Consider the following 21,128-nt stretch of genomic DNA (forward strand, 5'->3'; position numbering starts at 1 on the left):
GGCTGAAAAAGAAGTTGCTCACATACTGGAGTTTAAATGTGGTTTTCATTGAATAGTAACTGCAGATGTCTTGAGATTTATTATGTTTTATGGTTATCTGCTGCAGTAAGATAATTGCATGTAATTATTCTAATTAGCTGATGATAAAATCTAAACAATGTCAGTTGGAAGAAAAATGTGAGAATTTAAGGTAACAGTGATTTTTGAAGAATCTCATTTTTGCAATGCATGTATTTTATCCTTGTTTTGAGTGAAGACTCAGCATGGATTGCATGGTCTCTGTTCTAATGCAACTGTTTTTCATTTTCCATGGCATCCCATAAAAACAGCTCGATCACTTGTACTGTCTGAGGGATGTGGGTTTGGACAGGTACCTGGAGTGAACCAGACATGTTGGAGTGGCTGCAGAAACAGAGCTGCAGCTCTGATCCTCTTGGAAAGCTGGTGTAGATTGAGTGTCTTTACAGAAAATAGTGCAGAACAGAAGAGGTTGTATTACCGGAAGCTGAAGGAAACTTAGATTATTTAATTCCTAATTGTTAAGGAATTAAATTGCAGTGGCCGTTTGCAGATGAGAGGAAGATGGCTCGGGGGGTTGACTCAGCACAGTGCTGAGACAGCACGTCAGCAGGCACATCAAATTATTTGTTCCAAATCTTGCCTTAAATGCAGTTTCCAATAAAGGAGGTGGTTTCAGTGGTGGGAAAAGGGCAGCTGAATGGTGGTGGCTGGGGGAAGAGTTTCAATATTTCAATAGTGCTGGTAACAGAAAAGTTAAAAATGAATGGCAAGACTTCTTGCTGTCCAAAATGAACAGGCTCGGGGGCTGCCTGTGCTGGCAGTGGCATCTGGCAGAGAGCAGTGTGTCCATGAGGAACAAGGGGGGTGTGTGGAGACTGAGCTGCTCCTGGGTTCCCCATATTGACCATCTGGAGAGGTGAATGCAGGTAAAATTCTCCTTTCTGCCCTGCTGGACAGGGAGGTTTCTCTGCATTGTGAGGCTTGAAATTATGGCATGGGTGCATGTGGGCTTAACAGCAGGGATTGTCTCTGCAAGCCCTGTGTGTGTTGTGGTGTCTTTGGGGATTTTTTCAGTATGATTTCAAAGGATTTGAGATCCATATGTGTTCAGTTTTGGTTAACCTTGGACACCTTGTCCACAGGCAGCCTCTTGTGTGGTAAACCTGTGGTTTGGGGGAAATCAAATGGGCACTCAGGTGAGGCTGCTGCTCTTTCACTGGGAAGTACAAGCAACCCTGCTACCCCAAAAACATCCCTGACTGGGGCCCTGCATGCAGAAGGGTCTTCTGGTTTTGCATGGGTATTTCCTATATTGAGCAGATGGGAGATATTTTCCTGCAAGCTTCACATCCTGAGCTACAGGGTTACTCTTAGGCTGGATTTTGGTACCCCAGATTCTTCCATCTCCTGTTAGAATTCAGCACTGCTGAATAGGGGTGTTGCAGACTTGACTCCTAAGTGCGAAGAATAATTGATTTTCTTGTGTGCAAATGGGTAATGACATAGTGCAGAGACTTGTAACAAGTATTTGGGTTGTGTTTAAATTCCAGCTTGAAGTTGTCTTTGATTTAGTCATGTCAAGTTTCATTTTTTAAAACAGACTTCATAGTCTAGGGCTCTCTTTTACCTCATTTATTTAGAAGTGCCCCTATCAGCGATATTCACTGCTAAGGTGGAAAGCTACTCACTTACTGAGGAAATGGGTGTTGGATGTTCTTTCTGAAGTAACTGAGAGGAAAGAAAGTTACCTAGAACTCTTTGTTCTTTAAGGCTTGTTCACTTTTCTGATCTAATCAGTTATATTAAGATGCTGCTTGCTAAGGCTGAAAGCTCTTGTTGGGTTCACTGGAGTGGTTTACAGATGCCTCTCTACTGCTGGGCCAACACAGATACTGCATTCTGGAAATGCAAAAGCTGGTTTAGGAGAACACTTCTTCAAAGCTCAGTCTTCCTTCTGAAATTGTGCAAGGTACTCTTTTTGTCTTGGTTGCAAACAGCACTGCATTCCAGCAGCATTTTGGAAGGGGAATCTTGCAGGTAACCATTGCATCACCCTTTAAATTCAGTGATTATTTGGGGCAGGATATTCACAGATGAAAAATATGCTTCCTACTCCTCTGTTATGTATAGCATTATTTAATTCCTCTCCTATTACAAAGAAGCACATTGCAGTCACTGAAACTTTGCTTTTGAAACAACTGGACTCATTCACACTCAGCAGAGGTGTTGCTTTCAGTGGGAAAAAATTTCTTATCAGTACAGGCAGGTGTATTAAAGTGTCCCAAATATTTAAGTAGACTAAATACAAATCAATGGCATCTCAAAAAAAGACACAGATTTTATTTAAATTGAAAAGGTAAAAAAATTTTCTGCAAATCTGTTGATTTCCCATTAGCTGGTGGGGTGCTATTGAGAGTCTTTAAATCTGACAACATGGGAGATTAAAATAAAAAGGGGTGTCTGGAGTAATCTTATTAATAGTAATCTAACATAATGGAAAAAGCAAGAGAATGTTAATGTCTGCCATGAAGATTGTCTTTTTCATCCAAGAAAGAACGATCAGATAGGATGTGCAAAAGAATGCAAATGAAAAACTGAGGTGCTGGATTGGGACTGTGATCCAGCTCTCAGTTTCTCAGGCTGGTGTCAGTCAAGCACAAAGCTTGATGAGCACCATCTTTTCATGCTAGTTTCTATTTATTAATTTGGACTGTCTGTTTAACATCAAACACATTAGGTTTTGTCTTTATCATCCTGTTTGGGTTGTTCAGGATGTCAGTCTGTCATTCCTTGTAGGAAACATTCATCTATATGTTTTCCTCACCAAGACACATTAATTTGAAGCAGCAGTTCTCCAAAGTAAACTGAAGGATGGACTTTTATAAATAATACCTTTCTTCATAATTGAGCAAAAAGAATTTCCTCCATGGACTTGCCAAAAGAACAGGCTTTCTAAAGAAACGTGTTGCTCTTTCTTAGTCTTCCTATCAAAGATGCTTATGAAATTCAGAAGTAGTCTTATGCCTTGAACATCTTTATTTGCCTTAAGTTCCTATTCCTTTAACCTTGCTGGATAAAATTTTTATGGCATTACATATCCCAAGTGTGTGGACTACAAGATCAGGTGGTGTTTGGAAGGCTCTTGCTGAAGAGAATGGATATCTCTACTGTTAAGCCAGCAAAGCGTTGCTGGTTTTGCCTCTTCACGTAATGGAAAACTCTGTCACTTGAAGGGTGTGTTTTGAAGAATTTATTGACAGCTTTATTAATGTGTTAGTTCAAGCATGGTAGTTATGATTCAGGAATTTATTTCCAAGGAAATACTCCCACACATCTTCTGAGTGTTTGCACCCAAAAGCTGCAAGTGAATTTCTGTGTGCCAATTGACTGTGAAATGAAGCTAATTATTTTAAAAACAGAGCAGCCCTTTCTAAAGGCACTACAGTTTGGGAACTTCTTTCTTTCCTTTAATACATGTAGCAGAGTTGCTGTGTTCTGTTAAGAAGAGCTTCAAGACTCGACTAAGCCCAGACTAGTGATCCCCATGGGAAGGACAGGCGGGACTTCACTGTGTCCTTCTGACTTTGCAGAGCTCACAGTTCCTTTAACATTTTCCCCATCAAAATCTTTAATTATGCACAAGTTTCCTCCCTCCCGGTGAGGAGCAGTTGAAGTGGCTCGTTTTCCAATGCCACACGTGTGGCTGCTGCAGGGAGCTGTGCTCCCCGGGAAGCCTGGAGACAGCTGGTGTCATCAACATTTCCCATCCCTTTTTCTGTCTTGCTTTCCAGAGAGCAAATTATGATTACAGGAGCTGTTGGGGAGCACAGATGCTGAACAGTTGGATCTCGTAGGGAGCTTACACTGCAAAAGGCTTCAGAGGCAGGCAAGGGAGAACTCATTCCAGATGAACTCGACTAAGTTTCTGCAGGTGAGGTGTCTGGACCTGAGTACAGGCAGGTGAAGGTGTGGATTGCCTTATTACAGGATGATTTTATTCTTGAAACCAAGTTGTTTTTTTCTCAGGAAGCTACTGGGCTTCCTGTAACTCTGTCCCTTTATCAGTGTAAATCTTCAGATCTTCCCTTGATTCATATTTTCAAGTCATTATTAAATAAGTAATTCCCCTGAAAATTCCCCTGTTTCCTTTGTGGTATTTGGCAAGCATATTGGTCCAACTAGAGGAATCCAGATTTTGCAAAATGAGAAAGGGAGGGGAAAGATGAGTGTGGTACTCAGGATTCAGGTGTTTAAGGAACTCCTAAAGATTTTTGCTCTGTTCTACAAGAAAAAATAAATGTATTGAAGGACGTGCTAAGAGAAGTTTTGGAAGCAGGCAGTATTGAAATAATGCAACCAGAAAAGTCACTGTGATGAAATACAGTCAGTTATTCTTTCTTTAAATAGATTTTGCTTTGAAAAGAGGGAATCTCCAGTATACCTGCCATGATCTGAGTCCTGCTTGCAGTGGGAAAACTTCAGCTGTTTAAAGGTTTGTTACAGCCATGACTGAGAACTGGGCTGGCTAAAATTTCAGTTGTCAGGTGAATGTCTGATATCCTAAAAACCAACACAGGCTCAAATTTTAATAATTTCCTACGTTTAGTTTGTTGCTTAGACCTTTTTTATTTATTTTATTTATTTATATTTTATTTTTTATTTAGTTTTGGAAAGATCACTTTTTAAGCAGGACAGATGTTTTGGATTAAAACAGTTTTTTGGGAAGGTGTTGGATTATTTTTGAGGGTAAGTAATGGTAAACTACAAATTGCCTGCCACTTGGAAAATTAATTTCATTACTGCATTTTTCCACCTTCTTTTACAGCCATGACATTGCAGTTATGGTACAAGGTGTTAAAATCTTGGCTGCAATTGAGGGGATTTTGCTGGGGAGATATTTTGATGCCCTGGTCCCAGTGGTGCAGCCAGGCATGGAGGGGTTACAGCTCTGTGCTCTTATGCCACCCCCTGAATTCTTTCTTAGCCCGAAATCGGCTTAGCCTGCATTCCTTGGGCTTAGGAGCTGCCCAGGTTTCTGGACCCTCTCTGGAACCCTTGGTGTGCCTGAAGCACCAGTGCACTGAGTGGAGGTAACTGAGACTTGTCTCAAAATGCAAAACCAAAGGAAAAAAAACAAAACAACAAACCCGACCCCAAACACCACAAATCTGTGTCCATATCAAGAATTTTGCAGAGGGTGCTCAGTGAATAATTCAGGTTCTCTGTATCACCATGGCTACAGGCTAATGGAGTTAGTGGGATACAACCTTTGCAGGAGTAACTTTGGAGTTTCTGTTATTGAAGGGTTTGGTCAGGTTATTTTCAAGTTTGGAAACTCAAATCATCGCTTTAAACCCAGACACACTTTACTCCCTGGCTACACCCTGGCTTTAAAATGGTTCCACCCTAACCCAGCTTTAGCTCAATGCTCAGTGTCTGTTTCCTTTCCCCACCCTGCATTCCATTTTCCCCAGGCTCCCAAGCCCTCCTCCTCCTTCTCCTCTTCCTCCTCCCCGTGGTAGCAGTTCTGATTCTGTTAATCTGCTTTAACTTCAGAGATCAGAGGCATTTCCCCTCTCCTAAGTGCCCTTCTCACTATTTGATTTGTTCCTTGTGCTCTTCTTTACGGAGATCTCAACTTTTCAAAACCTTTTTACCTCTTTTTGGTTTTTTACTTTGAAATTACGAGTGAGAAAACAAGAAGCATTATTTTAATGTAAATTCTATTCCTACTTTGCAATCAGCCCTGTTCAGGACTTTAATTTTCTTATTTGCAGTGCTGCTTTTGCATTAAAATATAGTAGGAATTAATTCTTAAGTTGCAGTGCCTGGGAATCAAACCCAAGCTTTTCTGTACTGGTCTCTGATTTATTTTTTATTCTCTTTTTTTTTTTCTTTTTGTTTTCCAAGGCACTTGAAAAAGGTAAATATTTTGTTTATCTTGTTTCAAAAGGTAAATATTTGTTCTGAGGATTTTCAGAGTTTATAACTCAACATTCTGTCACGAGTGCTAATATTCATATTTAATGTGGTACTTGAATGTTTTATTTCTGTCCCTTCATGTTTGTGTCTGCCTCTGTCCCAGGGAGCAGCAGGGAATAGTGTCACTCCTTTTATTGCCTGAATTAAGAGACTTGGAAAAAGAGGTTAAGCTTGCAGCACTTTTAAAGTGATAGTCTCAAGTTACTGTGCGATTCTCTGCATATTTTGGAGAAACAAGAGTGGCTTAAGGTATTTCTGCACTGCCCAGTCATTCCTCCTCCTGCAAAGGATACTGTATTATCCCTTTTTAGAATAGTTTCTTAAACAATTAACTCACCCAGTTTAACCATTTCTCTCTTTTTGGGTTTGTTCTATCTTTTTTTAGGAAGATTAGCAGTTGGCCAGGCTTGCTCTGTAGCCCAAGGAACAGTTGAGTTGAGGTCACTAACAGGAGGTGGGGGAGCAGCAGCAAGCAGCAGGGTTTGGCCCAGGAGCTCCTTTTGCTGACCACAGCAAAGTGCCTGAAGAATTTGATTCAATGGTAGAAAAGCAAATATTACAGGAAAGAGATGAAAATCTATTCTTTTTTTCCAGGTACCTGGAGGAGTGGAGGGAATTTTCCAGTTATTTGTACTGTTTTGAGGAAGACAAAGATGGGAATGCACTTGTGCTTTAGGAATATGCTGCAGGAATAGCAACATAAAACCAGGTCATATTTGTGTAGAACAAGCCTGGTTTATTTTAGCAATAGTGTTCTAGAGCTGGTGAGGAGAATGTTTCTGTTGATAAAACACAGATAGTGAACATCCTATGGCTGTAGGCTGGAAAATTATATTGAAGCCTCAGCTGGCATGGGCTCTTCCTGAGCCCTCCAGAAACAGGAGCAGCATTGGAATTTGGCACTTTCCTGCAGGACTATGTTTTTCAGAACTCAAATCCTGAATGTCGTGGTGGAACAGCTGTAGTAGGGCTCCAACCTGAAAGAAGAGGGGTGGGAAAGCACAGCCTGAAGGAGACCAAGTTTTTGATTCCATGAGGATTCACTTAAGATATCTTACAGCCTTCAACATAAAGGCAGCTTTTAAGGATCATATGTGTTGTGGTTAAATATCTATGTTTGCTTGATTGTTTCCTGCTCTAAGAAATTGGAACCGATTCTGAATGCTGTGCACATTTATTGTATCCACATGTCTGCTTGTTATGGTTGTAAAATAGTGCAAATTAAACCCAATATAGCTCATGGCATCACTTCCCCATGTAAATACTGCAGTGGGTGAGAGCTCTGGAGTTTGCTTAACAAATAGTGAGTTGTGAAACAGTTTTGGAAGATTTCTGTTAGAAAGGAGGAGGGAACTGAAATACAAACTTCAAGGATATTTTTAGTAGCTGGTAAAAGATTGTCATTTTTCTGCCAGCCTGTGTGCTCTTTTTTTTTTTTTAATTCCCAATCAAAAACACACTATGAAATGAAAGCTATTTTTCCTTTTTTTTTTTTTTCCCTGAGAGTTTAAAAATTAATTGTCTTTTGTACAGAAGGAGATCAAGCCAAACCTTCCTAAACTTACGCAAGAAACATCATCCCTGGAATTCTAGATAAAATCTACTGTCAGGCAGATACTTGACCCAAATAGGTTGAAGAACCTCAGAAAATTAAGTGTTTTATTTCAGCTAAGTTTTTTTGGGTCGCATTTTGTCAGTGTACCTGAAACAAAAGCTGAGTTTAAGTGGCTCCCACTTTCCTTTGGTACTTAATTGCACCCCCACGCTCTCCTGCAGTTGTTCCGGTGAAAATCTCTGTGTGACCATGTAGAGAACCAGATAGGGGAACTGATCTGTATTTAAATATATCTTTTTTTAATAAATCATTTTATTTTTAACGTATTAGTTCCTGTCTCAAGTTCAATCACAACTATACGTGTGGTCTTGGTGCCACTGAGGGAGTAGCAGGGGAGAGTGCAGGAATTTGGGATGAGAGAAGTTGCTGATGCTGGGACCTTTTCCCTTTCTGCTTGTCATGATGTAAACAGGAAAAAAAAAAATTATGTTCTCCATCACACTAAGAATTATCCAGCTGTGTGCAGGAGATCCAAAACATCTGCCCCAGGAAGTGTGATGCCTGCATCCATCCCAGGCTGCTTCCAGGCCTGATGCTGCTGACTTTGTTCATTAACAACTTTTGTGGTGGGATGTTGTGAACCCTCAGCGAGCTGTTGGATAGCACCAGGCTGGGAGGGATGATTGGCTGGATTGTGCCAGGCACAGCAGGAATTCCACCAACACAAGTGTGTGTGTGGCACAGGATAACCCCGTGCAGTAGTTTGGGTTGGCAGCCAAGGAGAGAGAAAGCAGCTTTGCAGAAAATGTCTTCTCTTGAGTAAGGAGCTGAAGAGGAGTCTGTGTGCCCCCGCAGCCAGGGAAGGCTGGCTGCCTGCCCTAGGAAGAGCATTTGGAGTACAGGATCCACTTTGGGGATTCCAGGCCAAGAAAGACTTTGACAAGCTTGAGCAAGCGCAGCTGAGGCCATCAAGATGATGTGTGTGAGGAGAGGCTGAGACAGCTTGGTTTAAAAACTTGAAGAAGAGAAGGGGGGTAGGTATCCAGGGCCAGACCCCTCTCAGATGTGGGTTGAGAAGGATGAGAGGTAATGGACACGAGTTACAGGAAGGGAGATTCTCACAGAGTGAAAGGAGATTGTTCACAAAGTTGTCAAAAGGTGGGGGAAAGACCCGGGAAAGTTGTACTCTATCTTTCCTGCTGATATTCACAAGTGGGCTGTACAAGCCACTGGAATCTAATTCTAAAAGTAGCTCTGAAGTCACTTTCAACCTAATTTATTCTACAATTCTTAAAGACGACTCCAGGTGACAGAGCAGTAATGCTGCCCTAGGTCAGGATGACTTCTCTCCTGTCTGATGGTGACACTGCTTCCGATTAAGTCCAGCTGCTCCTCTTTCCAGTCTGTACTTTCCTGGGTTCTTGCCTTGCTGACAGCAGGACTCCTGTACCCCGAGGTCTCTTCCCTTCAGTTCACCTTTCCACCCTAATTCTGCCAAACTGGGTCCTGCAGCTGGGGCAAGCTACAGGAAAGGCTCGGGAGCTTTTTGTGGCTGGCTTGAATTGCCATTGTCTTTGGAGGCTGTGGGACTTGCAGAGAGTTTACTGCAGGTGCTGAGTGCTGAGACCTGCAGTTCAGAAAGGTGTGCTGGAGGAATGGCTCCTGAAACACCCCTGCATTCCCCTGGGGGTGAGGAGGGGCTGGGAGGGCTCCTCAGAGATTGCTGAAATTTGCCAGGTTGACGGGGAAACACACAGGAACAGTTTTAAAGCTCTGTAAATGGTAAGTGAGGTTCTGTTGCTCTCCTTTGAAGGACTACTGTGCCTGTGGCTGGCTCCCCCTCACTGCTGGGGGTCACCTCTGTCACACAACCCCGGACACTTGGGACACCAAGGGACAAACATCCCTGCTTTGTGCTCCTGCCAGACTGAACGGGGCTTTGAAGAGAAGGTGACAGATTTCTTGATCCCCTCTTGCCTCGAGACTGTGATGAAAAGAGCAATATTGAGAGAGAGCAACCTGGCAAAACGTTGCCTTTAGTTCTTGGGGAAAAAGCTTGTTTCTGCTTTGAGTTTTCCAGCAGCAGATGTAACCTTGTATGGCTTTTATTCACGCCTTTCTCTCTTCTCATGGGTTTAGTTCTTCAGCTACTGATTTCTAGATGTTCAACTGTCTACGTGAGAGAGCAGGAATAAAAGATGAAAAGGGGAAAAAATAATTAAAAAAAAAAAAACCTATGAAAGAGAATAATAGCATTGGGAGTCTGGGAATCCCCATTGGGGGTTTACTGAGAAGGTTAAAACACAGTACAAACAAGAAATAAGTGGTGTGAGAGAAGCAGACGCTGAGGAGGTACTTTGTTAACAGCTGAGTTTAAGCTGTAATGAGAAAAAATGACAGAAACAGGGAGAAGAAATACAAGAAAAAAAAAATTGGTTTGTGTATTAAAGTAATTAATTAAGGTAGTAAACGGAGTCTTTAAAATGGAGTTTTTCCTTGCTGTTTCTGGGATGGCTTGTGTGTTTTGTTCAGTTTTTGGAATGGATTTAATGCTTTTTACTGTCAGCTTTCACCTAGATCTTTGAAAATAAATTATCACATTAACATTTGGTTTTAGTACATTGCATTACTTTGATTTGTGCCAGAGCCCTTTCCAAGGGGCTGCCAGCTGTCTGTAGTGCTGATTTTTTTGTGACTAGTGCAACTTGTTTTTCCTATTCCTGGGTTTGTGACAGGAGCTGGGTTTATGGGACTTCCAGAGCTCACACAGTAGCCACCCTGTGTGTGTTGGGAATATTGTGCTGCTCCTGTTGTCCTGGTGTGAGGCTTATTCTTGTGAATGTGATCTATTCTTCATGGATCTGATAAAGCCTGCCTGGTCTGTGTGGCTGGGAATGAAGTGTGTTTTGAGCTCAGCTGGGATGGGTGACCTCTGTGAGAAGGTGCGTACAGTCCTTGTATCCCTGTTTTGTGATGCTTCATATGTAGGTAAGAACTTTACTGTTGCTTTCAGAATTTTAGAAGTATTGTTGCCAAAATTGTCAAAAAATAGGCCCTGTGTTTTGACAATAAAAGCCAACAATAAAATATTCATCCAAGTCAACAAACTTAAGAAAGCTTTTCTAAAGCTTCTGTGTTTTGGAAAGTAGGCTGGTGTAATAAATAACTGCAAAATAATGATTTGCTAAAGAGACTAATGAGCTCAGTTTTCCGAGCAGCATTAATCCCGTGTTTAGCTCGGGATTTCCTGCCCGTGGAGCCCTGCAGTCGCAGGGGCTGTCCCAGCAGGGTGAAAAACGAGCTCTGGAGGGCTGGGATGGAGCTCTGGGGCCCGTGGCAGTGAATACTTGCAGAATAGAAGCTCATTGACTAAAGCCTGGTTTACGCGGGGCTGAAGCTGTAGTAAACAGTTTGGATTACTGGGAAGTGACGGATGCTCTCGATTCATATAATTCTTTGGCTAAATCTTGTTAAAAGGAGCTGCATTCTAGAGAAAAGAGAAGTGGTTTTGGAGGCGCTGTGGAGAGGAACTTGGTGCATTTTTTGGGTTTTGGTGTGCTGAGGCTATTTTAGTACTTATGTGACTAAGTGGATATTTATTTTGCCATAATGTGTGTTTGATTAGATTACATCAGCTATAAATACTGGAAGCTCTGAAGCATCTATTTCACTGTCTGTCTCTAATCTTGGCTTTTGAGGAACATTTAATGTCTTGTTGTGGTTACAATTAATCTGCATGTGTTTTAGCAATTAGTGTTTATGTGCAGCGGGCAGCAGCCAATTCTGGCAACTGTCAATCAGCAGCTGTAACAGGCTCTGAGAAAGGAGTGCAGAAAACACAAGGTGATTCCCTGCCTGCCTGGTTATTTAGGAATGCACTTTTGTGGGCACACACACTCTCTGGCCCAAGTTATGTGCTGTGATTTCCCATGTAGGCAGTGGGACAGTGGTATTATCGTGGCTTTGATGTGATGAAGCTCTCTGTTACCTTACCAGTTTAATGGGCCAAAGTTTAATTTGTTTCTTTCACCACCTTTAGTAACAGCTGCTGGTTTTTACTGTCTTGTAATTTTCCTTTATGTAGGCATGCTGGCTTGTTTTTAAAAAAACCTTCATTATCATCTAGAAAAGTGGATATCCTGTGAGCCACTAACAGAGGGATGACAAAATACGTAACAATTCAAAGCATTTGAATTCTTCTGCTTGGCTAAGATTTAATAAAACTGATAATACGAAATTATACAAGCAAAACACAGATGGAGGTGGAAAAAATGGTTGGTTTTAAACAGAGAGCATCTCTGGTAGTTCACATTTATGAGCTTCCTACTGTGTTTGTAGCCCCCAGCCTTGGGCTTTCCCTACATCTCCAGGGTGTGGGAGCACTCTGCCTATGATTGCTTTTTCCTTATTGTTTGCTTTGAGGCTGTTTGTTTTTTAAAGGAACAACTTAGCAGTAGGATGTACTGGCAGAACAGTGCAGCTTAGTAAAACTAATCTGAACATGTTTTGGAATCTGATATGCCCTGAGCTGGGACTGGGAAATTCTCTGGCTGCTCCTGGCTCCGCAGGGTGGACACCTTGAGCGAGTCCCCACGTCTTTCTCTGGCAGCCACCACCTGTAAAATGGAGATAAAAATAATGATCTTCCTTCAGCTGTTTTCCAGGTTACAGGAGGTGGGCACGGTACCAGTGTCCTCATTAGCATTTTTTAATAAGGCTCTGCAGATTAATGCCTTGCCCTGGTTTGAAGCTGCAGAAACCAAGTGCTGGGTTCTCCCACTCTGCCTCCTCCCTTCTTCTGTACAGGAGTGAGTTTATTGTAGTGCTGTGTGTGGACAACACCTGAATTCCTTGTCCTGAAGAGCACAAAGTGAATTTGTGAAAGCAGCAGGTATTAATTTTGTAAGTGTCCTACCACTGGTTTGAGCCCTAATAGTTCCCTCTTGCATTAAGTAGATTTAAATCTCTTTTAAACTCGGAGGCAATAAAATATTCAGGATCTGCAAAACAGCTTCTTTCTCCATCTCATAGCTCATTTTCTGTGCCTTCTCTTTGGATATGGATTTTTTCCCCTCTACATTGATAGGAGAAATGACACAAAGGCATAAGTTTGTTGGGAAGCTTCAGCTCCGTTTGCCAGGTGCTCAGCTGGGCTTTGAGTGTGTCAGCTGTGTTTGCTGCTGCAGATTGTGGAGTAGGTAATTGCAATTTGTTTTAGGCACTTTTAAAATGGGCTAACAGCCCTTTTTTGTGTAATTTTTGTTGTTTCATGTGAAGAATAGAGAGGAGTCTGAGAGCCATTTTCCTTTACATAAAAATACATAAATTATTTAATCTGATAAGAGGAGTCAAAGTTCAAACAAAGGAGGCTCTTCAATTAGACTTCCCCAAAAATACAAAAATAAACTGTGTTTTTGCAGGAAGGAGTTAAACTTACCAAGCATTTTCGATTTTGTTTGGGTTCAGTAATTGATATATTTGTTACTAATATGTTATGTTTTTATACAGTTTCTTTGTAGTTACTTGTTGTAAAGTGGCTAATCCATATTTTTTTTTTTTAAACTGTAACACTTCTGTATAAAAACCCACTCTTGATATATGCTGGGAACCACTGGTTACTGTATATTTTTTAGAGAAGTGACCCCAAGGGATTTATATTCAGCACCCCACTTTTAGAGGGCGTTTATTACTGGGCTTTAAAACCTTCAACACAGTGAAGAAACAAGAGTGGCAATTTGGGCTACTGCAGTGAAAAATTAGGGACAAAACAGAACTTCAACATTTGAATGTAATTTTCAGTACTAGCAAACTATCCTGAAATCTTAGTTTAAGAGAAATAAATAGTCTTATCCAGGTTGTGGGTAAAATGCACATCCCCTCCCTCTGCCCTGCCTTCATAGCGAGCGGTGCTGAGCTGAAGCCCGGCTGGTGGGGCAGGAGGGAACGGGCTGGAAAAACAGAGCCAGGAAAAGGGGGCTGAGAGCAGCGCTCCCTCATGAAAAGCAAAGGCAGACCAAGTGCTGCTGCATCGCTGGTTGTGTTTCCAGATCCCCAGCGAGGCAGGTCCTGGTGGTTCCCCCATGTCTCTGACAGCATCCTCCCTCCCACAGGCGCTGATGCGGCCGGGCCGGAGCCCAGCAGCTCGGACAGCAGCAGGGTGGAGCGGCCGGACCCCTACGGCACCGTGGAGGAATCGCTGCTGGCAGGGGAGTCCAGCTACATCCACCAGCCCCTGACTCCGGACAAGGAGGACGCGCTCCAGGCCGCCACCGTGGCCAACCTTCGAGCGGCTCTGATGAGCAAGAACAGCTTGCTGTCGCTGAAAGCCGACATGCTGGGCGAGGACAGCTCGCTGCTCTTCGAGTACCTCCCCAAGGGCACGCACTCGCTCTCCCGTAAGTTGGCCTTCTTCTACTTTTCTACTTCTTTTTTTTTGTTGGTTATTTTTTTTTTTTTTAATTATACTTGAGGGGAAATCTTTAGTGAGCAGAAAATACAGGTCACCGCCTGGTTTGTTGCTGTTGGTGTGTTTATATCCAGGTTTAAGTCCTGCTTAATCCCACTTTCCATAAAATTTGGAAACTTTTGTCTGGTATTGATCCAACTTTAATGTTAACTGCTGAAGTCATAGAAGAAAATATTCAGCCTGTAGCGCTTGCCCTCAAATTTCTGTTTTGCTCATATGTACAATGGTACTTAAAAACAAAATACAAAGTGTTTGAGTCATTATGGGAAAGGTTTTGAATACAAACTTGATTGATGTTGAACAGTTTGAATGTTGCTCCTGTGTCTGTGGAAAAAATTGGGGTATTGTAGATTGCATGATCTTTACTTCTTGCAGTTTAATTTTAGACCTGTAAGCGGTGAGCAGCTATTGATTTTGTTATGCTTGCACCTGGAAATGAATGTTTTTCTACTGGTGATCTATTGGAGATAGCTGATGTGAGCCATTAGGTGTGGACAGCTGATTTTTTATCATATTTTTGTGTTTTCTTCATTGCAACCTGATTCTCTAGTGCATAAAGAAAGAAATTATTAATGTTGTATTTAAGTAATACTCTGAGAAGATACATCATTTGTGAAATAGAATAGAGCAAGCAACAGTTTCCTGAGTACTACATGTTAATTTCCAGAAGAAAAAGTTTATCTATGCTGAGGAAAGTGACCAAGTAAATAGAATGAAAAGTTCACTTAGTTATATCTATTGTTCTATTTTCTTTTCATTTCCTCAGTGGGAAAAGATAAATAACTTTAATGGTCGTAGAATTAGAGAATGAATCACAGAATCCCAGAATGCTTTGGGTTGGAAGGGACTTGGAAGATGATCTTTTTCCAACCCCTTGCCTTGGGCAGGGACACTTTCCACTCCACCAGGGTGCTCCAAGCCCCATCCTAGTGGCCAACTGGTCCCTAGAGTTGTGTGACAAAGGGAAATAATTGCACAATGAAGTATCAGACTTAGTGTCTCTTTTCACTTCTCATGTCTGAATAATAGGATTGTTTTTTCAAAAAATACAAAAACCTTGAAGTTTCTGTACCTTATTCTGTAGCTTAAATATTTGTGGGAAATGGCTGGTGCAGTGTTCTGGTTTATTTTGCAGTAACTCACTTCTGGAGGAATCTCCAGTTCAATCAGATTTAGATGGTTCAGATCAGGCTCCAGGGTTGAAAATCCCTCAGCTGCAGTGGAACAGCACAGATGTGGCTCAGTGCAGTGGCAGGGTTTGGGTGCAGAGTGCCCTGAGCTGGCACAGGGATGGGTGGGAGCCTGGATCCGATGCGTGACCGCGGGTGATGGATGCACCACAGGCTCGGATCTGTGGCTCCTGACAGGTGGAATCAGCAATTTCATCTTCTGTCTTGATAAATTGGAATAATGACGGGGCTGCCCTCTACCCATCATCCTTCTCCTTGCTGAAGGATTTTAGGTTTTACTTAAAAACTGAAGCACCACTTGACATAAAGATAAATGTGTACGAAGCAGTCATAAATCCAGGTTAAAAATTAGAGATTGCCCAACCACCTAAGAAGCAGCGTCTGAGGATGGGCATGGTGCAGGCAGGAGACCAGCTGGGTTTAAAATAAATCTTGATACATTTAGAAAAGGGAGTAGTTCATAGTTTACTGAGGGCTGCCATGGCCCAGGAGGTCCTGTCCAGCATGTATTTCAGGTAATTTTCCAATCTTCTCACTATTACTTGGATTTCATTCATTCAGCTGAGCTTCAATTCTCTCTTCTTTATGGAAGCAAAGTGAAATGCCCAAAAGGAAGATTTCCTGCTTGGTCTGGAGCTCTCACAGCACTCAGGGATGTGGCTGTGGCCTGGTAAGAGGGTTTTTATAGAAGCCAGGAGTTAAGAGACATATTTTTCTTTCATCTTATTCAGATTCACAGGTATCAATTTATTTTAATCACTTGAAAAAGATCTTGTGATATACGATTCCCTTTTAAGTGGTCATTACTGAATACAACAGGACGTCAAGTTTGATGAGAATTTTCAGTGTATAAAATGACAGTGAAGCAAGTGGTAGGAAGATTGTGGAGATGTAAAAGCACAGGCTAGGTTGGTGCTGACTTTGTAGGTGTTTTTGACATTTTTTCTTCAAAAACAATTTGAGGATGTTGAGTCATTTTAAGTCCTGGGTTATATTAAAAAAAAATAAAAAGGAGCAGGGAGTAGGTAGGAGCACAGTGAAAAAGATTGAATTTAACAAGACAACCAAACCCAGCGGTTTTCATCTGTCTTGATTTGAAAAGAAATGCACTAATTTCAGGGATTATAACTGATCAGTCTCTCTTGACTTCAAAGAAGTGAAGTGTTTTTTAATCTTGGCTGCTATCACTGGATTGTCTCCTCTTACAAAGCACTGCAGTACATAACTGCCTCAAGGAGCAGTATTCAGGTTTTGTTGTGGGTTTTTTTTTATGGAGAAAGAAAGACTTAATTAAGGTGGACAGATGCAAAGAGGGTGTTAAACATGTTTAAAATTTGGATGAGCCATTTCTAAAGGGGATATTACTCTCCAGATTACTGCACACATTAAAAGTTTTCACTTGCTCTTCCACACAATTCTTCCTGCTTTAGAAGTTAGAGGATATCCCAAGGTTTTCATTTTACCCCGTGTTCTTTTTAACTAATTCATTATATGATCATATGAGGTATGAACTTGACATTCTGCTGGTGGAAAATGAAGCCCAGAATGTGTGTGTGGTGGGGGTGTTGTATCACTATGGTGAATTTCTGAAGTTAACCAGTTGAAACTCGTTTAAAATCAGAAGGGAAAACTTAAGTATCTTGCCATTTGGGCAGCACAGTTGCCAGATAACCTGCAGCTGAAGGGCTCTGAGAGTTTGATGTTCATGATGTGTGATCAAGATTGACATTGTTCATATGCTTGTCAGAAACCTGGAACATGCAGGATTTTCAGAAAAAAAAAAAGTGTGAATTACTCATGGTTACACCAAGGCTGCCAGGGAACTGTTGGTTACTGAACCTGCCTGAGGTGTTGCTGGGGGTGCCTTTCAGATAAGACATCACAAGAGTTTTCCTGGTCTTGCCATGTTTTCCTGGTTTGTCTCTAAAAACAGGTGGTTGTTGTGTGATTTCCACTCCAGCAGAGCTGCTCTGCAGAGCTCCTTGGTTTAATAACGTGTCTTATTTCATTTATGAGTCTGAACTTTGGTAGCATTGTTCCGCACGGTTACGTCACATGGCCAGAAGTCTCAAAGGCTTCAGTCGAATGTTTTGAGATGGTTTTGCCAAGTATAATCAAAAGAACAAGAATTTTAATACTCATCACAAAATGAGGTGGTTAGTTTACATCCTTGTTTTCTGATTAAAAGAAAAAAAAGAAAACTTTCAGATTGTGGAGGGGGGATGACTCCCTTGAAGGGCAGCTTCCACATTTCAGAATAGCACATTTGAAGGCTTTTTTATATGTCTAAGTTTGGCTTTTCCTGTTTACCCTGTTGCATCTGAAACTGTTTATAGAAGCAATTCCTATGAAGCTTCCAGTCCAAGTGATTACATGGTACACAGAGCCCTTTTCTTTTGGGCAAACCAGCTAATAGGTTATTTTTAGTTAGTGGTTCATTGGAGCCAATAATTTATCCTTGCACTGGATGTTAAGAAATGCATTTTACACAGTGGCCAACTTTCCCAGGAAGAAGTTAAAGGTATTCAGTTTGGTGTGGAATTTTCATACATGGTAAAAGAAGATCTAGGGGAAATGGATGCAATTTTAAATGAGGTATAATAACTTTGCCTTTCTCTTTTCCACAATAGTTTACTGTCCAGCTGTCACAAGAACTCTGTATTCACACAAATATTGCTAAGCCCCTGCTTCATTTTCTGTGTGCAGAGCTGACTGAAGGAAAGTGGTTCTGATCCCTGATTTAGAAGTTAAAATACTTTTGGTTAAAATTCATTTTAGTACAAGTTGAGGAGAGAAAAAGGTTTCTCACGGTACAATTCAGAATGGACATAAATCTGTGTTCTTGTGTACAAAGTGTGGGTCATTGATGTGGGTTTCTCTCTTCTTGTGTTACTTGCAGTTGTTGAAACCAAATAAATATTGATTATTGTTTGAAAACTCATCTTTGTTGTGTTGTACATCTTTGTGTGTTTGTACACCTTGGGCGATAGTTTATTGCTTCTCTGTGCTTTATTTCATTGCTTGTTTGTTAGCATTAATTTTTGCTTTAAGAAGTGCAGAGGTTTTTTGGAACCTGTGAAACTCTGGGCAGGTGCTAATAAAGAGTTCATCAAGCCAGGCCCCACTGGTTTATCTTTACTTTACTAAAATACTATTAGTTCAAAGAAGTGTAACCCAGAGATATCTTTGGGGCAGTTTGAATCAGCTTGGGGTGTTCAGGGGTGGAAAAAAAGGAACACGTCTAGGCAGGAATTCTGCTATGGACCTGTAGAGCTGGATTCCTGGTAACAGTTTCTAGCAGGAAATACTGATAAATTCTTCTTTTCCCCTGAATTTTTCCTATCTTGAATTTCTGGCATTTTGTTGTCCTACTTTAAAATGACAACAGCAACAGATGAGCAGCACCTGAAGGAAACTTTGGAGCATTGTTATCCCAACCGAATAGCATTAACTAAGTTGGGAAAGATATCGATCTGCCATCAAAGTGGAGAAGAGTAAATCAAACATCCAGCTTGTGGCACAAGAGCAGAATTTCTTTTGATAGCTAATAAAAAAAAGTAAGGTTTGGGATTGTTCATATTTTGAGACCTTGGTGTGTTTTCACTTGAGTGCTTTGTTGTCACCCAGATCACAGCGCTTTGTATTCGGACACAGTGTAAACTGTGACTTGTTATTTGTAGCTGCATTAAAGAGTGATTTTTTTTTTTTGTATCCCTGAAGGTTTCCAGACTCTTTTTTGCTGGAAATGAGAAAGCCTTTAGGGCATAGCGTGCTTTAAATATGAATTTGTTTATTTTATGCCATATTTGCTTCTGGGTTTACCTCCTTGCGTTTCAAAAAGAACAACCTGCTCAGCATGTCATTCCAATATTCAGTCAAGGCATCTGCTAAAGTTTGTATAATAATTTATAATGTACAGTGATATTGATGACAGAGTGTTTATGTGTATTTAGCTTTGTCATTGATCCTCAGGACAGTTTCTGGAATATTGTTTTCCATTTGGCTGTTGTTACAGTGTAGGCGAGGGCTGGACACAGCATGTTTTCCTTTTGAATTATGGGAGATTTTTAGACTGTAATGACTGTCAGGTGTAATTGAACAGTTTTGTACAAATATTTAAACCTCCATCCTTGCTAAATATAGAGTGACAGGAATCCTTTTTTCCATCTTTTGTAAAGCACTTTGAGATCAAGTACTGACAGTCCGATATTAAATAAACCACCACGGACAGATCTTAGGATCTGAACCTGTGACATAAACTATCAAGAAAGTTAGTGCAATGAAGTTTGCATGTACATTCCTTAAAGGTGGAAGTGTATGTGTTCAAAATGATGCTTCTCCAAGAAAAATATGGATATTTGTGCTGCACCGTGCTTCTTTCTCCCAACGGACTCTGTAGTGACCGAGCCCTGCGATGTCCCTCCAGTACACACAGACATTTGGGTGGGGAGGCTGGTTTTAAAAAAAAAACAAAAACAACCCATCAACCAGAAAGACCAAAAGCCTGGCATCCCTGTCCTGCTGCATTCCCTCCCACTGACAGAAGATGAGCTGCGAGTGCTGGGGCTGCCTTTGCGAGGCCGTTTTTAAAGCCACCAGCTGGTGCTGGTTCACGTGGGTGAGATTCGTTTCCTGTGTTCCCCAGGGCCTGGCACCAACTCGAATCGTTCAAGGGGTGAAAGTGATGGCAAAGTGGAAGCACCATCTCCCCTGCTGCCTTCAGCACACCTTGCCACTCAGAGCCCCCCCAGGATCTGCTCTTCTGGTGAAATGTCACCAGAAACTGGGATAAAAGGAGAGGTGCCTTCCTCAACCCAGGTAAGATTGGGGGGGAAGGGGAAATACAAAGAATTTGAATTGCATAGGTGTCTGTTTGATCAAATCCTCCCCAGTTAGGAGTATTTTGAAAGATCTAATACCTTATACTTTAATCTGTGTGCTTTTTTAAAAAAAATACAGGTTATTTTAAAACTAGAAGTCTGTTGAGGGTCAGGACTAGTGCTGTCCCAATTTTAGTCTTTCTGCCTTACCTCAACAGAACTTCTGTTCAAAAACCTCTGGGGTTTTTTAAATATAAATGTCCCTTTTATTGTAAATCCCTTAATTTGCACAACATTGCACACTAGCATGTAAGAATGGCATGAGACCTCACCTACCCATTGCTCACTTCTGCTGTTGGGCATTTGGGTTTCTTTTAACTGTCTAAATTCAGACAGAAATGGGCTGGCTCTTTCTATTACAGAAGTCAGAAGTTTGACCTAAAACCCATAGCTTTCTGCAGCATTTCCTATTCTTAATATTTTTGAGTGATACTCTATTAAACAAATGGGTGGAAAACACAGGTTTTGCTTTGCAGTCCCCATAGAGCAAAGTGAGCTGGTCTGCACAGACCTGCCGAGGCTGCAGCACGCCTCTGCCTCACACAGGGCTGCCATCTGCCACACGCTGGCATATCGCAAAGGATTTATAAAAAAAAAAGATAAAATCAGCTTTTATTTAGAATTTGGATCAGCAGTGCCAGAGGGCATTGCTGAAAGGGAGCTGTGCAGAATGTGTTTGTGTTCTACAGGCTATTCTGTGTGGAAAGGAAAAGTACCTGAGGAAGGCTAAGGGAGAATTTTCCAGTTCTGTTGTATCAACTGAAAATATTCTGTCCAGCATTTCCCACTGGGCTGAGTGGGAGCTCCGGGTGCTTAGTGAGACTGGGAACTGAGTAGTTATCCAGGACTTAAACAGGGATGTTGATTACTGTCTTCAAAACACCAAATGATAAGGTGCTTTGAAGCAAGATAAAGGTGCAGTTCACTGCTCTGGCAGTGACAGCTTTGTGAAGACACTTTGAGTTGGCAGGTCAAACGGCTGAGCCTCCCTTAGAGCAGGGATGAGGACAGTGACAGCGATGGGAGGCAGAGCT

General features: G+C 41.5%; 1 protein-coding gene across 10 annotated transcripts in view; it reads left to right on the plus strand.

Annotated features, from left to right (window-relative positions):
• Positions 1-21,128, plus strand: part of ZBTB46 (zinc finger and BTB domain containing 46) — a 51,080-nt gene that overhangs the window by 17,722 nt on the left and 12,230 nt on the right. For 5 of the 10 annotated variants that reach the window (XM_086852393.1, XM_086852397.1, XM_086852395.1 and 2 more), the window contains 2 exons: positions 13,669-13,953; positions 19,860-20,032. In XM_086852393.1, coding sequence (XP_086708519.1) covers positions 13,669-13,953; positions 19,860-20,032 — 458 coding nt within the window. The remainder of the gene's footprint in view (positions 1-13,668; positions 13,954-19,859; positions 20,033-21,128) is intronic. The other 5 variants (XM_086852398.1, XM_086852400.1, XM_086852399.1 and 2 more) reach the window with 1 other exon arrangement.

The sequence above is a fragment of the Cyanistes caeruleus genome, chromosome 16 (genome assembly GCF_971803275.1).
Source record: "Cyanistes caeruleus chromosome 16, bCyaCae1.hap1.1, whole genome shotgun sequence".
Taxonomy (NCBI): domain Eukaryota; kingdom Metazoa; phylum Chordata; class Aves; order Passeriformes; family Paridae; genus Cyanistes; species Cyanistes caeruleus.